The sequence below is a fragment of the Durio zibethinus genome, chromosome 3 (assembly GCF_047325235.1).
Source record: "Durio zibethinus cultivar Kanyao isolate XHJ-2024 chromosome 3, ASM4732523v1, whole genome shotgun sequence".
NCBI classification, from domain to species: domain Eukaryota; kingdom Viridiplantae; phylum Streptophyta; class Magnoliopsida; order Malvales; family Malvaceae; genus Durio; species Durio zibethinus.
The window spans coordinates 7,436,546-7,449,971 of NC_143164.1; the positions used below are offsets into that span (position 1 = coordinate 7,436,546).

General features: G+C 32.3%; 2 protein-coding genes across 3 annotated transcripts; one reads left to right on the top strand and one right to left on the bottom strand.

The window, feature by feature from the left end:
* The first annotated feature begins 698 nt into the window (after positions 1-698).
* Positions 699-5,179, top strand: LOC111298252 (IAA-amino acid hydrolase ILR1-like 6). Its single transcript, XM_022893054.2, has 5 exons — positions 699-1,320; positions 2,080-2,205; positions 3,960-4,274; positions 4,364-4,492; positions 4,572-5,179. Exons 1-5 carry the CDS (start codon positions 829-831, stop codon positions 4,935-4,937), a joined length of 1,428 nt encoding a protein of 475 aa, XP_022748789.1. The 5' UTR covers positions 699-828; the 3' UTR covers positions 4,938-5,179.
* An 829-nt stretch (positions 5,180-6,008) lies between these two features.
* LOC111298263 (delta-aminolevulinic acid dehydratase 1, chloroplastic-like) lies at positions 6,009-11,694 on the bottom strand. 2 transcript variants are annotated; one of them, XM_022893057.2, is made up of 13 exons: positions 11,576-11,694; positions 10,795-11,121; positions 10,356-10,467; positions 10,053-10,126; positions 9,745-9,813; positions 9,590-9,673; positions 9,407-9,476; positions 8,981-9,036; positions 8,403-8,524; positions 7,932-8,003; positions 7,755-7,836; positions 7,591-7,668; positions 6,009-6,430 (listed from the first exon to the last, which is right to left on the bottom strand). In XM_022893057.2, exons 2-13 carry the CDS (start codon positions 11,098-11,100, stop codon positions 6,263-6,265), a joined length of 1,293 nt encoding a protein of 430 aa, XP_022748792.1. In that variant the 5' UTR covers positions 11,101-11,121; positions 11,576-11,694; the 3' UTR covers positions 6,009-6,262. The 2 variants fall into 2 exon arrangements, with proteins under 2 accessions (XP_022748792.1, XP_022748795.1); XM_022893060.2 differs by lacking the exon at positions 11,576-11,694 and adding an exon at positions 11,296-11,456.
* Between the last annotated feature and the right edge of the window lie 1,732 nt (positions 11,695-13,426).

Below are 13,426 nucleotides of genomic sequence, written 5' to 3' on the forward strand. Positions count from 1 at the left end.
TTAGCCGTATCACACCAAAAAAATAAAACAAACCAAATAATAAATAAAGCAACAACTTGCAGAATGATGATTTAATATATTTTTAAAGATATTATTTTTATATAAATAAAATTGTAATTTAAAATATAAAATATATTTATAAATTTTAATATTAGAATTTAAAATTTGTTAAGCTTCAAATTCCAAATGATCACTTTAAAATACATAAATTTATTTTTAAAGACATAAATCATTCTTTAAGAAACCATATTAATACTTTTTCGTTTCATTTTATTTATTTATAATTTTTAAATGTTTTAAAAATATATTTTTAGCATTTAATATTTTATTGTTTATATTTTTTAATTATTTTTATAATAATAATAATAATAAAGAACCAAATTAAAAAAATAAGATAAAATATACTGAAATTAATATTTTTAAAACTCCATATAAATGACATAAATATAATAAATTTAAAAGGAAGTAATATATAGATTAAATTAGTAAGAAAAAGATTAAATATTAAATGCGCATTTTAAGGGATATGTCAAAAAAAAAAAAAATCAATCTGCATCATCGAAAACAACTACCGAAAGTCGTGGGCCCAGCAACTGCAGCGTTTGGACGCTTAATCAACCAAAACTCTTCAAGCACTCCTCTTTTTTCTTTTCTTACATCCATATTCTCCCACGTGACTAATTCGCCTTCCTTATCACCACGTGCTTTAATTATCTCTCTCTCTCTCCTGTCTTTTTCAGTTTTCTTCGTCCTCTCCTCATCCTCTTTTAAGAACCCTTTCTCCCTATTTTTCTTTCTCAATTTCTTTTCGTTTCTTGCTCTCCAAACATGAATTCTCTGAAACAATATGTTTTATTCTTAATCTTGATACCCTTTTTTTCTAATAATTTTCTTGTTTTTGTTAACTCTATAACTTCTTCGTCTCCGTCGGACAATGAATACGCCACTTTTTTCGACGCTGCAACTTCCATCAATCCAAAGGCTTCTTTAAACTCCTGTAAGAACCAAACGGTTTCGTCCGCTTCACGTGGTCCTTTCAGCTGCGAGGTGCGGTACAAGAACTGCTCCGAGGCGATGTTGAGCCTGGCCCGGAAGCCCGAGAACGTAGAGTGGATTAAAGGGTTGAGGAGGAAGATACACGAGAACCCTGAGCTTGCTTTTGAAGAGTATGAAACGAGTAAACTGGTTCGAGCCGAGTTGGATCGGATGGAGATTGAATACAGGTACCCTTTGGCGAAAACGGGTATTCGGGCTTGGATTGGAACCGGTGGCCCGCCCTTTGTTGCCATCCGAGCTGACATGGATGCTCTTCCTATACAGGTATGCTGTTCTTTTATGACTCTGGGTTTTTTTTTTCTTTTTTCTGTTTAAACATGTATTGGGATACATATATTTATAATTATATACGTGTGTATAATATAAATATTTATGTATATACTTTTTTACTATATATGGACATGCTTTATATGTACATCATGTTAAGGTACTTGGTAGTTGGTACTTTTGTAGGTGAGAAGAAAATGGGGTAGGTGGTTCATGAACATTGGATTTAATTTGTTGACACAATGTTTTGGAGTTCTGAAGTTCGGAAATAGGGTTTGGTTTTGTGTTGTAGAAGTTGGAATCAACTACTTTCCCAAGGAAATTTAAAGGAGTGGAAATAAACATGAAATATTTCGGATTCAAGATAAGAGTGCTAAGTTTTTATTGAGAAAAAAATTGAAAATATCTTTTTTTGTTGCTGATTTGGAGACTTTGTGTCAGACAGATGAATTTATTATCTAAGTTTAGTACATTCTATTTTGTTTATGTTATGGTCCAGAAGATGACAAAAAAGTATATTTTTAATTAAGTGTGACGAATTATAAAATGTTCAATTTTCGAGATCAAATATTTAAAAATAATGATAATGTATTTTAAAATAAATTCTAGACTATACTTTTGGAATTTTCGATCTCCGGGGTCATCATTAAATTAAATTTCTACCATATCTTAGTAAAAGTTACTTTACTTTTCGAGGTTGCATAGAATTTTATGGCATGGTTGATTTTTCACTTATGGTGGGGTAATTTATTTTAGGAAGCTGTAGAATGGGAGCACAAAAGCAAAGTTCCGGGAAAAATGCATGCTTGTGGGCACGACGCACATGTGGCGATGCTCGTTGGTGCAGCCAAAATATTGAAGAACCGAGAACACCTTTTGAAGGTTTGCTTTTTTTTAACTCTACAACTCTAAAATTACCCCCTAGCTAGTCTCATCTGCCTATTACTTCATGTCATTTAATCCACCCTTGTGCAATGGATGCATTGTAAATCTTGTTGGTTTTGGTCTTGTTTTGGTGCAATTCAATGCATTGTGGGGACAACATTGCTTCACAGAAAGTGAAAGATTGGCTTTCCTGGCTAACTCTCCTCCCATGGGCCTATATATATATATATATATATATAGCTATAAATGACCCGTGATAGTTTTCTGTTTTTCTGCATTTAGAATGAATTTTGACACACCTTCGTCATCTACTTCTGCTCTAGTTTAGTCATGTCTTGCTCATTGTCATTTTACCGATTCACATATTTGCTCATTTGCCCTCTCCTTTTGCTGATTGTCCTTCAGTGCCATGAGAGTTCAATCTGACTTATATGTGCTTCAACATTTTATTCTACCGATTGAAAAACCAAGCATATGATTTTTCACATCCACACAGAAAAGGAAAGTTAACCCTTTGCTCATCACATGTCTAGTTCCCTATTCCCCTCTATATATAGCCAGATTTCTTCACTTCCATATAAAAGTGAACTGTCTTCTTGCTAAATAAAATTAGATATGTTGAGGTTGTCATTTATTGGGTCTGGTTTGATGTATGTGGACAACTAAGGATTTGTGTTGGATTTCAAAAAAAAAAAAAAAAATTTGCTCTTTCTATGTTTTAATAATCTATCCCTCTATTTCCTCCCAAAATTTCATTACTAAAATAAATTGAAGATAGATCTTGGATGGTTTAATATTGCCCGGGACTGTTCTAGCCACAAAGCAATTTTTTTTCTTCTTTGTGTAGGTAAGCCAGTGACCCTTTTAGTATCATCATTTTGGAACACTAGGCGACTAGGAGAATGGGTTGTTCTTCTAGTCTCATCTTTCCATCTCTAAAATATGAACCTCTAGAGGTTACGAGAAGGGCAATGTTGTTCCCCCATAAGGCAAAAATGATGAATTGCTAAAATAGTTGTTGCTTAATTAGTATAATGATTAATCTCTGTTCCCAGACGTAATTAGACATATAATTGTAATTATCACTTTTAAAGTCTAGTAAACTATAATTGCATGAGTATATGACCTTAGGAAATATTGTAAATTATATTAGGTTATCTTATTGAGAAAAATCGTGGATTAAAACTTGTCACCGTATAAAGGGTGAAAGTGCGTATTATAATTGGACCCTTCATGTTTTCGTTGGACTCCCAAATGGAGACTCTTTTGCTTTAAAAAATGAAAAGCATTTAAGTTTTTATTGATTTTTATTGAAAGGCTAGGTTACTTTTTCATCTTGCTTTATTTATTGGAAGAATCTTCAAAAACAGAAAGTTTTGTTGAAGAGGAATAATTTATCCTTCAAGTTTTGTTGTATAATAAAAGGAATTCCCTCCAACTATGGTTAACTTCTTGAAAAAGTTAATATACAGAAAGGAAACTCGTGGTTATGATATAGACCAAAATTAAACAAAAGTTGGTTGGAGTTCAATTTTTTTTAAGAGTCTCTAGACGGTGAAATAAACCTAATTAATTTGATTGCTTGATATTGTTGAGGCTTTGTCCTCATTTATCAAAGATAATTATTTCTGAAACAAACAAAAAGATTTTGAAGGACTGCCCAGTTCATATTGCCCATTTGTATGATCTAGCAAATTATCATATTACCCTGACGAATTAAATCCTTTGGTTAAATCTTTTGGCTGTCTCAGGGAACTGTTATACTGATCTTTCAGCCAGCTGAGGAAGCTGGAAATGGTGCTAAGCGGATGATTGCAGATGGGGCCTTAGAAAACGTAGAGGCCATTTTTGCAGTCCATGTCTCTCATGAACACCCCACGGCTATTATTGGTTCAAGGCCTGGTCCTCTGCTTGCCGGGTGCGGCGTCTTTAGAGCTGTTATCAGTGGAAGAAAGGGCCTTGCTGGGAACCCTCACCACTCAGTTGACCCTATTCTGGCAGCTTCAGCTGCTGTAATTAGCTTACAGGGAATTGTTTCTCGCGAATCAAATCCATTGGACTCCCAGGTTCGTCTTTGTTTTTTGTAAATTATCATCCTTTTATCTTTCAACATTGTAAATTTCCAACTCCTGTGAGTTTTAATCTTGTAATGCAGGTTGTGTCTGTCACCTCATTCAATGGAGGCAATAGCCTTGACATGATCCCTGACGCGGTGATAATTGGAGGTACCTTCAGGGCTTTCTCCAATGCCAGCTTCTACAACCTTCTTCAAAGAATCGAAGAGGTTGGTCATGATTATACTTGATTCTGATCACAATTCAAGCCAGGTTTTCCCCTTCTAACATACCTGACATGGAATACAGGTGGTCGTGGAACAGGCCAGTGTTTTCAGATGCTCAGCAACAGTAGACTTCTTTGAAAGGGAGTCAACAATCTACCCGCCAACCGTGAATGATGACCGTATGTATAAGCATGTAAAGAAGGTGGCTACTGATTTGCTTGGACCACCAAATTTCAGGGTGGTACCCCCGATGATGGGTGCCGAGGACTTCTCCTTTTATTCAGAGGTAGTTCCGGCAGCTTTCTACTACATTGGCGTCAGGAACGAGACCTTGGGGTCTATACACACAGGTCACTCGCCATATTTTATGATCGACGAAGATATTCTTCCCATAGGTGCTGCAGTTCATGCCACTATTGCAGAAAGATACCTCGTTGAGCATGGTTAAAGTGAAGAGATCCCCCTCTTATAAACTGGGATATTGTAACTCAACTGAGCACAAGATTATTCAGAGAATTTGCAATCTGATGTGCTCTTGTAATTTTGGTCTAGTTAGGGTGCATGGAAAGGGCAGGATTTTCCACTTTGTCAATGTAAAGAACTGAGCAGAGGATACTTTGCTCTTAGAAAAGGATGTAGTTGTAACAACATTAAACGTTTCAAGTAATGGTACCATGCATTCAACTTTTATGCTGAGAGCATTAAGTTGCATTAACCAGGCCCAACACACCAACTTTTGAATGACCGCAGCTGAACATCGTTTCACAACCATGAAAATCTTAATATAAATTTTCCTCTTCTTTCTTTTTCTTTTTGTCGAAAATATTTTAAGGTGAGGAGAAATTTTTCTATTTAAAGATCAAGATAGATCATAGGTCTCAAAAAACTTCCATTAGATCAATAAATCGTCTATCAAAAAGAAAGGAAGGCCACAGAACTCGATCCTAAGTTTTATAAACAAAATATCCGAATCTTACCAACTCAACCCTGTTGGCTAATATGCATTTTCTTTAACATGGTTTCAGATACCTAAGTTGAACACCATGTCTGAAAACAAGGATGTATTTTCCTAAACATACAAGACAATCTCTCCGTACATTTTCAGAAGGTATAATTCTTGATAGCATCTCAGCAGACAAGATTCGTAGCAAAATATTCCACAGATATGGCGGCTTCTCACAATTTTATTGTACGTCATTACCAACAAGTACCCATTCCCAATTGTATTATTTTTCTTCAAATCTCCAACAGAATTATTTCTATCCTGTTTATCTCTTTCTCTCTCTTACCTCTCATCAGATCCTTGCAGCTTTCTCATTGTTTTCACAACCATTAAGATATACAATAGGTGATTTTATCGGTATGATCTATAAATTTATTATTTATGCATTCATTTATTTACATAACCTATATTTTGGATTAACATTCTCGGTATCTACACCACACAAACACACCTCCATTTCAATCAAGTTAGCTTCTAGAATTACATTCTTCTTTCGGATAAGCATCTAGAATTACATTCACAAGAACAGAACATGGATTCTTATCATTAGAAATTTCACTTTAATTTAGACTTGACAAACATAGATGGTATTTTATTTTTAGCATGTAACTTACTTGAGGTTTATGAGGAACACGGACTACAAACTGCTAAGTCAAGCATGCTATAACAAGTCCCGCTTATTCTAACATCTAGCACTCTTAAATAGAAGATTTAGTACCTCAAGCTTTTGTGCACAATCAACCAAAGCCTCAAAAAACAAAAGACCAATATCACCTTTTCTCACCACATAAACATCTAGCAGCTTGTAAAGCAAAATATGTAAGGATGATGTCAGCACCAGCCCGGCGGATGCATATCAAGGATTCCATCATAACCCTTTCTTCATCAATCATTTTGAGAACTCCACCAGCCTTGATCATCGAGTATTCACCAGAAACCTGGACAACATGAAAATAAAAATAACAAATCAATTTTTGATAGGCAGGAAAGTGAAAATGTGCATTTTAGAAGAAAAAGGAAGTACATACAATTTCAGAACAAAATGTGTTTGATTAAGTCAGGTAAAAATGCATCCTTTGATGCATTAGACAAATTTAACATTTAGAAGGGAAAATAAGAATGTCAAGAAAATGATCATGGAAGGTAAGAGCTTGCCACCTTTTCTTTTTTCTTTGCTTCTCATTTTCCTCATAGCTAAGTTTTGAAATGCAAATCATGAGTTCCATCCCATAGGCACACATGTAGATAAGTGTGTGTATAATTAGAAACAGTCTTTAAGGACATCCACCACAATCCACACCTTATTGAAGCAAATTATGGAATAGTTAATTGATCATTAAGACATAATCTTGAGTATCTTATACAAGAATGGTTGGCTTCATGAAATATGCAAAAATAACCTCTTTTTATGGGTTTTTCCCCCTTTTCAAAGCTTGCCACCTTTTCTTTCCCTTTCCTTCTCATTTTCCAAATAGCTAAGTTTTGAAATGCAAATCATGAGTCCCATCCCATAGGCACACATGTAGACATGTGTGTATAATTAGAAACAGTCTTAAAGGACATCCACCACAACCTACACCTTATTGAGGCAAATTATGGAACAGTTACTTGTTAATTAAGACATAATCTTGAGTATCTTAAGCAAGAATGGTTGGCTTCATGAAATATGCAAAAATAACCCCTTTCTATGGTTTTTCCCCCTTTTCTACTATTCTCATGCCATCCTATCGTTCTTCATCCTTCATCCTTCATCCTATGAAGTATGAACTATACACATTCCCTATAACTATGAATTAGGCACTGTAGTTAAAAATCCATTCCTCTAATCTTGTTAAAATAAAAAAAGAAAAGAAAATTATGGAAATAATTTCATTATCGCAAAAATTTTTGTTATGGGCTTTGGTTGTAACAATTCAGCAAGCCAAGGACCTAGAGCAAGAACTGATGAAAGCATTATTGGCTCTTTGGCTATATGAACATTTACTCAAATTTTCACTTTAGCGATTATGGAGAAATCAGATAAAAGAAAAAGTTCAAACTCACAAATGAAAACAATGATAAGAATGTTCAGGACGCTGTGAAAAGTTAAAGAGAATACCTGGTATGCAGCAATAGGCAAAGGAGATTGATCCCTGAGAAGTCTTATGATATCCAAATAAGGAAGACCAGGTTTCACCTGCGATCCAATAGAAAGACTTCAATATGAAGGGAGCTTTGCATTAATCACAAGGGATTAAAGTTCCTGAAGGAAGACATACTAACCAATAGAATATCAGCTCCTTCAGCCTCATCTTCATGACCCTCAACTAAAGCCTCTCTATAATTTGCTGGGTTCATCTGATACCTGTTGTTTAACAACCAAGATTAACAATCAAACGTGAGTACCAAAAAATTCCCATGAAAACACATAAAATAACATACAAGCAAGTGAATTCATACGTGTTTTTATCTCCAAATCGTGGATTGGAGTCCAGTGCTTCTCGAAAAGGACCATAAAATGAACTCGCATATCTGTTATGCCAGAAAAAAAGAGTCAGAATAGTGACAGCACGTTTCACCCAGGTGACCAAGAATAACAGAGAATAATTTCTGCCAAGATATTCCATTCGTTCAAAATGTTTGAAGGCCACAGAATAAGACAACCCATAATGTCTTACACAATCAGGTAATAGCATTGAAAGGAATATTGTCTCTGGGCATCCCAACAGAGTGATATCACTCTATTTGCCCTCAAAGCATTTGTTTTTTGTTTTGGTTGGTGGGGGGAGGGGGGTGGAGAGACAAAAGATAGTAAAACTTCTGCAATGTTTTAACACAACCATTGGTCTGTTACCATGCTTCAATGAAACCTACTTCTAGAAAACAAACAGACATCTATGGTGCAAGAGCAAAGATACAAAGCCAAATTACTTCGCAGTATAGGACATAATAGAAACATGGTGAAAGCCTTCAGCATCAAGGGCAGCACGAATAGCTCCAACACGCCCATCCATCATATCACTGGGACTCACAACATCAGCTCCAGCTCGGGCCTTTTAAAAGGACACCACCAAAAGAATCAAAACATAGCCAACCAAGTCAAAGATAGCAGAAAAGAATTGAACATAAAATAAGCATAAGAGACCTCCAACATCCACGCAAGTGATTAGCAAACTCCCAATTATTTCACTGACTAGCCATTTAAAGCAGTAATAGCAAAATTTTGCTTGCTTTAAGCATTTGAAACACTATTTACTCAAGCATATAGTATTAATAAAAAGTTAAGCCATGGATATGTATTAAGACCCATGGGAGGAGGGGGAGAACAGAAAATCACAAAGTCAGAACAAGATCACCAAAACTTTTGCATGAGACATCAATGGCTACAACAAATGTACCAAAAGGGCAAAAAGTAATCACATGCCATTACTGCATTTAGAACTCTAATAAAGCATTAGATTTCTGCCTAAGTGTGCAAGTTCTAACAGCAAAATATCTACAAAATTTACCTGGGACACAGCTTGCTTACATAATTGATGCACCGTCTCATCATTCATTATGACTCCTACAAGGTAAAAAAAACAGACATAGAAATTAGTACTTTTATGCATATATCTATATAGAAATTAGTAACTTTACCTGAACACAATTTATTTTGATCAAATAGGAAATTGCTCAACTACCAAAACTTGATGCTTAAACAGCATTTTTTGGTAAAGAAAACAAGTATCATTCTAAGTTAACTTATATGGCAACATAGCAAACCAAAAAACAGCTCAGTAAGATGAATGCATGTCTTCTGGGCTGTGCTTATATCTTCGACTGAATCCTTTACTAATTAATTAGGCTTTTGGCATCCATCTGTGAATAACATGTTTTTAAATAAGATACTCCATTTCCAGCAACCAAAAGTGTATGAAACATATCTGTCTTACCATCTTCTCTGACAATACCATCATGCCCATCTGACGAATATGGATCCAAAGCAACATCCGTATAGATAACCTAACAAACCAATAAGTTATCACCATGTTTCAACACATAAAGCGCCTTAATCTGCCTTTACCACCATCACTCTAAATGATATACAAATCAGAAGATGAACTACATTGACTTACAAGGTCAGGATATTTATCCTTAAGCAGCCGTATTGTTCGAGGCACTAAACCATTGTCATTATAGGCTTCATCACCTGTGGGAGACTAATGTGCAAAAAACCAATTCACTACATCAACATATTAAACAAATAGGATTATAGTGGGGGAATCAAAACCTTCAGAGCATCTGGAACTTTGGGGAAGAGCACAATACTATTAACACCAACATCCCGGGCCTTTGCTACCTGCATCAGATAATGCACACTTCAAAACAACCTCACAATTTACTCATAAAATAAGTATCTAAAATGCTCGTATATGTTTACAACTTCTCAAACAATCAATAGAACATTTATTGTCATATAGCTATGTGAAATACATAAGTCAATAAAACAAGATAATATAGTACTTGAACACCAATACTGAGGGACAAATACAAAATGTTTCGTGAAAAAGGACACATAATCAGAAAGAGCTTAACAACCTCTTCAACAAGTCCATGTCTCCATCCAAGCCTATAACATCCTGGCATAGCTCCAATGGGTGTGTCCTCCAGACCTGAAGGTTTAGGGAACTGTATCATATTAAATCCAAGCGTATACCAGAAGGTAGAAAGAAAGAAAGTATCACAAAAGTCACAGAAAAGAAAACTGCAACAATATAATATTCATGTTATGATTTGAGGGTGCTTATCATGGTCTTTGATATAATTTCTTTGAATATTTAACTTATTAACTCCATATTTTCACCAAAACCAAAAACAGACTAATATCCATAGAATACCAACCTTCATGAATAAAAAGAGGATATACAAAATTTGCAGGAGATATACTTGTTTCCTGGAAGGATGATCTCAATGCAGGGGACTTGCGGTTACGACGAGGGCGTCTGCTAAGTTGCTAATATAAACAAACACCAAATGAGCAAAGAAGAAAGGAGAGTGCACCAATTGGCCTAAAAACCACAATTATAACTTTAATTATTTCATTTCATTGTCATGAATTAAAGAGAAGTGGAGAACAAACGATTACTGATTAAATCTCATCCATGTCATGAGACAAGAAAACCAAATAATTGTTGATGGCATTCCAAAACTCCTCCGACACAATCAAATTATATACATGACCATATCACATTACCCCTATTTGCATATGAATATAACTAATCAAACACTATACAATAGCGAGAAGATAAATTGCAGTATCATTTCATTTTCAAACACTCACAAGAGGTTGAATCACGGGAGTCCCAACAGGAGCAGCTGGCTTAGGGGGCACTGGAGGAGCTTCAGGCACACTCCCAGCCACAACAGCAGCCTCACATTCTTCAATACTCTTTTCAATCTTTTTCACATGTGCATCATGACTTTCGCTAGCCCTCACCACAAAAAGGCGCTGAGAAAGTCCAGAGATTGAAATTCTACCAGAACTGAATTTTAAACTCGAGATTGGTCTAATACCAACATAGTTTTGACTATCAGGACCTTTAACTGAAGGAACCGTACATCGAGCATTTATAATAGTAGAAGCCATAACATTAAATTCACACGATCTCTGCAATCGTAAAGATGAAATTCTAATCAAAATAACAGCACAAATCAGGTAAAAGACTTACAAAAAAATTGTAATCAGCTGCAGATAAAAGTTGCCAAATTAAAAACAAGAAATGGGTACACAAAAAACACAATCTTTATCTAATCAACTAAAAATGTAACTTTTCAGTCAGACCTTGTTTGGTTGCTAAGAAAATGAAGGAAACAGAAAGAAGAAACTGAACTTTGAATGACCCTTTTTTTCCATATATATATATTTATATATATATATATATATATATATTTCTTCAAAGTTACTTGAGAAACAGAAATGAGTTTTTACCGAGAGCAAAACAAAAAAAAAACAAAATAAGAAAAAGAAGAAAATGGGGCATGAAATCTTCCCTTATCTGATGGGAATACAGAGAGGGCCAATGAGAAACAAGAAAGGAAAATGAAAGAGAAAGAGTTTATACTGTGATTGTGAGCGCAGACAGAGGATCCCACACCGTTGCCTTTGACACTCTCTGACTGCTGACAAAGACAAAGGCCACCAACCACTCTCTTCAATATAAAATTTTGTCAACTCGCTTTCTTGGCCTCCACGACCTGTGCATATATAGAAAGAAATCTCCCATGAAATGACTAAACTATCCTTTCTATTTAATAAGAATTTAACATGTTTACGAAAATTTGTTTTTATAATTATTTATTATAATACTTCATACCATAATTATAAAAATACACCTTCTCTTAAATTAATTATTATACTCTTATATCTAATTATAAAAATACATTATGTCTTATAATTATTTATTATAATACATGTATATCATATTTATGAAAAAATTTATTCTCTTAGACTCCTTTGTTTTGCAAAAAATGATTTTCAAAAAATGATTTTTGAAAAATGTTTATATTTTTTAAATTAAAAAATATTTATATTGTTTAGATGACTTAATAAAAAATATTTTTCATTTGTTTGTTTTCTAAAAAAATTTTTCAAATAATATTAATATAACTATTAAAATATTAAATTTTATATATGATTAAAATATATTAAAATTATTAATATTAAAAAATAATTATATTTTAATAATATATAATATTAAAATATTATGTTAATATAAAAAATACTTAAAATAAAATTGTTTATTTTCTTTATAATATTAATTAATATATTATAATATTATTTATTAATAACATTTATTAATATATTATATTAATAGTATATTATTTATAATATATTATTATAATATTATTAATTAAGTTAATAATATTTATTATTATATTATCTATTAATATAATATTATTTATTAATATATTATATTAATAGTATATGATTTATTAATATATTATAAAATTATATATTAATATATGATTTATTAATAAAATATTATTTATTTATATAATATTAATATATTAGTATAATATTTATTAATAATATTATTTATTATTATATTATATTAATAGTATATTATTTGTTTATATAATATTATTTATTAATATATTATAACATAATATTATTTATTAATATAATATTATTTATAAGTAAAATTATACTCAAAAGTATTGATAAATAATTTTACACATGGATAGTACTTTTTCAAAAAATATCTTTCTCTTTTCTAATTCGTAAGAGAATGTCAATAAAAAGTGCATTATTTTTTATTAACCAGTAAGTCATTTTTCATTAACCAACTAATTTTTTGTTAAATAAATACATGAAAATGCAAAAATCATTTTTCAAAAGTCATTTTCTGTGAACCAAATGAAGCGTTATTATTAATTAAAATTATTATAATAAATTATGAAAATACCTTTCTCACATACTTAATAAAATTACTATAATACTCATTCTACCATAATTACAAAAATATTTTTATAAATGTTTAATAAGAAGTTGACACACATTTTAAAATCAATAACATATATTAAGACAATCTCGTTGATAATTACTATAATAACCTCTTATTTAATTGATATGATGTTGAAATGTATCCAAATTTATTACAATATCTTTCTATTATACTTTTATGAGTACTTTATAACATGTGATATTAAATAAATAATACCGCTATTAAATTACTTATTAAATATTAAGTAACATATATTAAAATAATTCCCATAAAAATTATTATAATGCCCTTTATTTATTTGATATGATTTTAACATATATCCAAATTTAGTTTAATGGCTTTCTACCATAAACACGAAATTACTATTTTTTATAATTAATCAAAATTATTATAATAACATCGCACTATAATTACAAAAATATCTTTTTTATTATATTTGGTCAAAATTATTATAATATCCTTATGCTA

Coding starts and splice junctions, on each gene's coding strand:
- LOC111298252 (XM_022893054.2), top strand. CDS start 829: ATGAATTCTCTGAAACAATATGTTTTATTCTTAATCTTGATACCCTTT. Junction 4,275..4,363: donor CAAATCCATTGGACTCCCAG/GTTCGTCTTTGT, acceptor CTTGTAATGCAG/GTTGTGTCTGTCACCTCATT. Junction 4,493..4,571: donor TTCTTCAAAGAATCGAAGAG/GTTGGTCATGAT, acceptor CATGGAATACAG/GTGGTCGTGGAACAGGCCAG.
- LOC111298263 (XM_022893057.2), bottom strand. CDS start 11,100: ATGGCTTCTACTATTATAAATGCTCGATGTACGGTTCCTTCAGTTAAA. Junction 9,814..10,052: donor GACATGGACTTGTTGAAGAG/GTTGTTAAGCTC, acceptor TATCTGATGCAG/GTAGCAAAGGCCCGGGATGT. Junction 6,431..7,590: donor TGCCTATTGCTGCATACCAG/GTATTCTCTTTA, acceptor CATGTTGTCCAG/GTTTCTGGTGAATACTCGAT.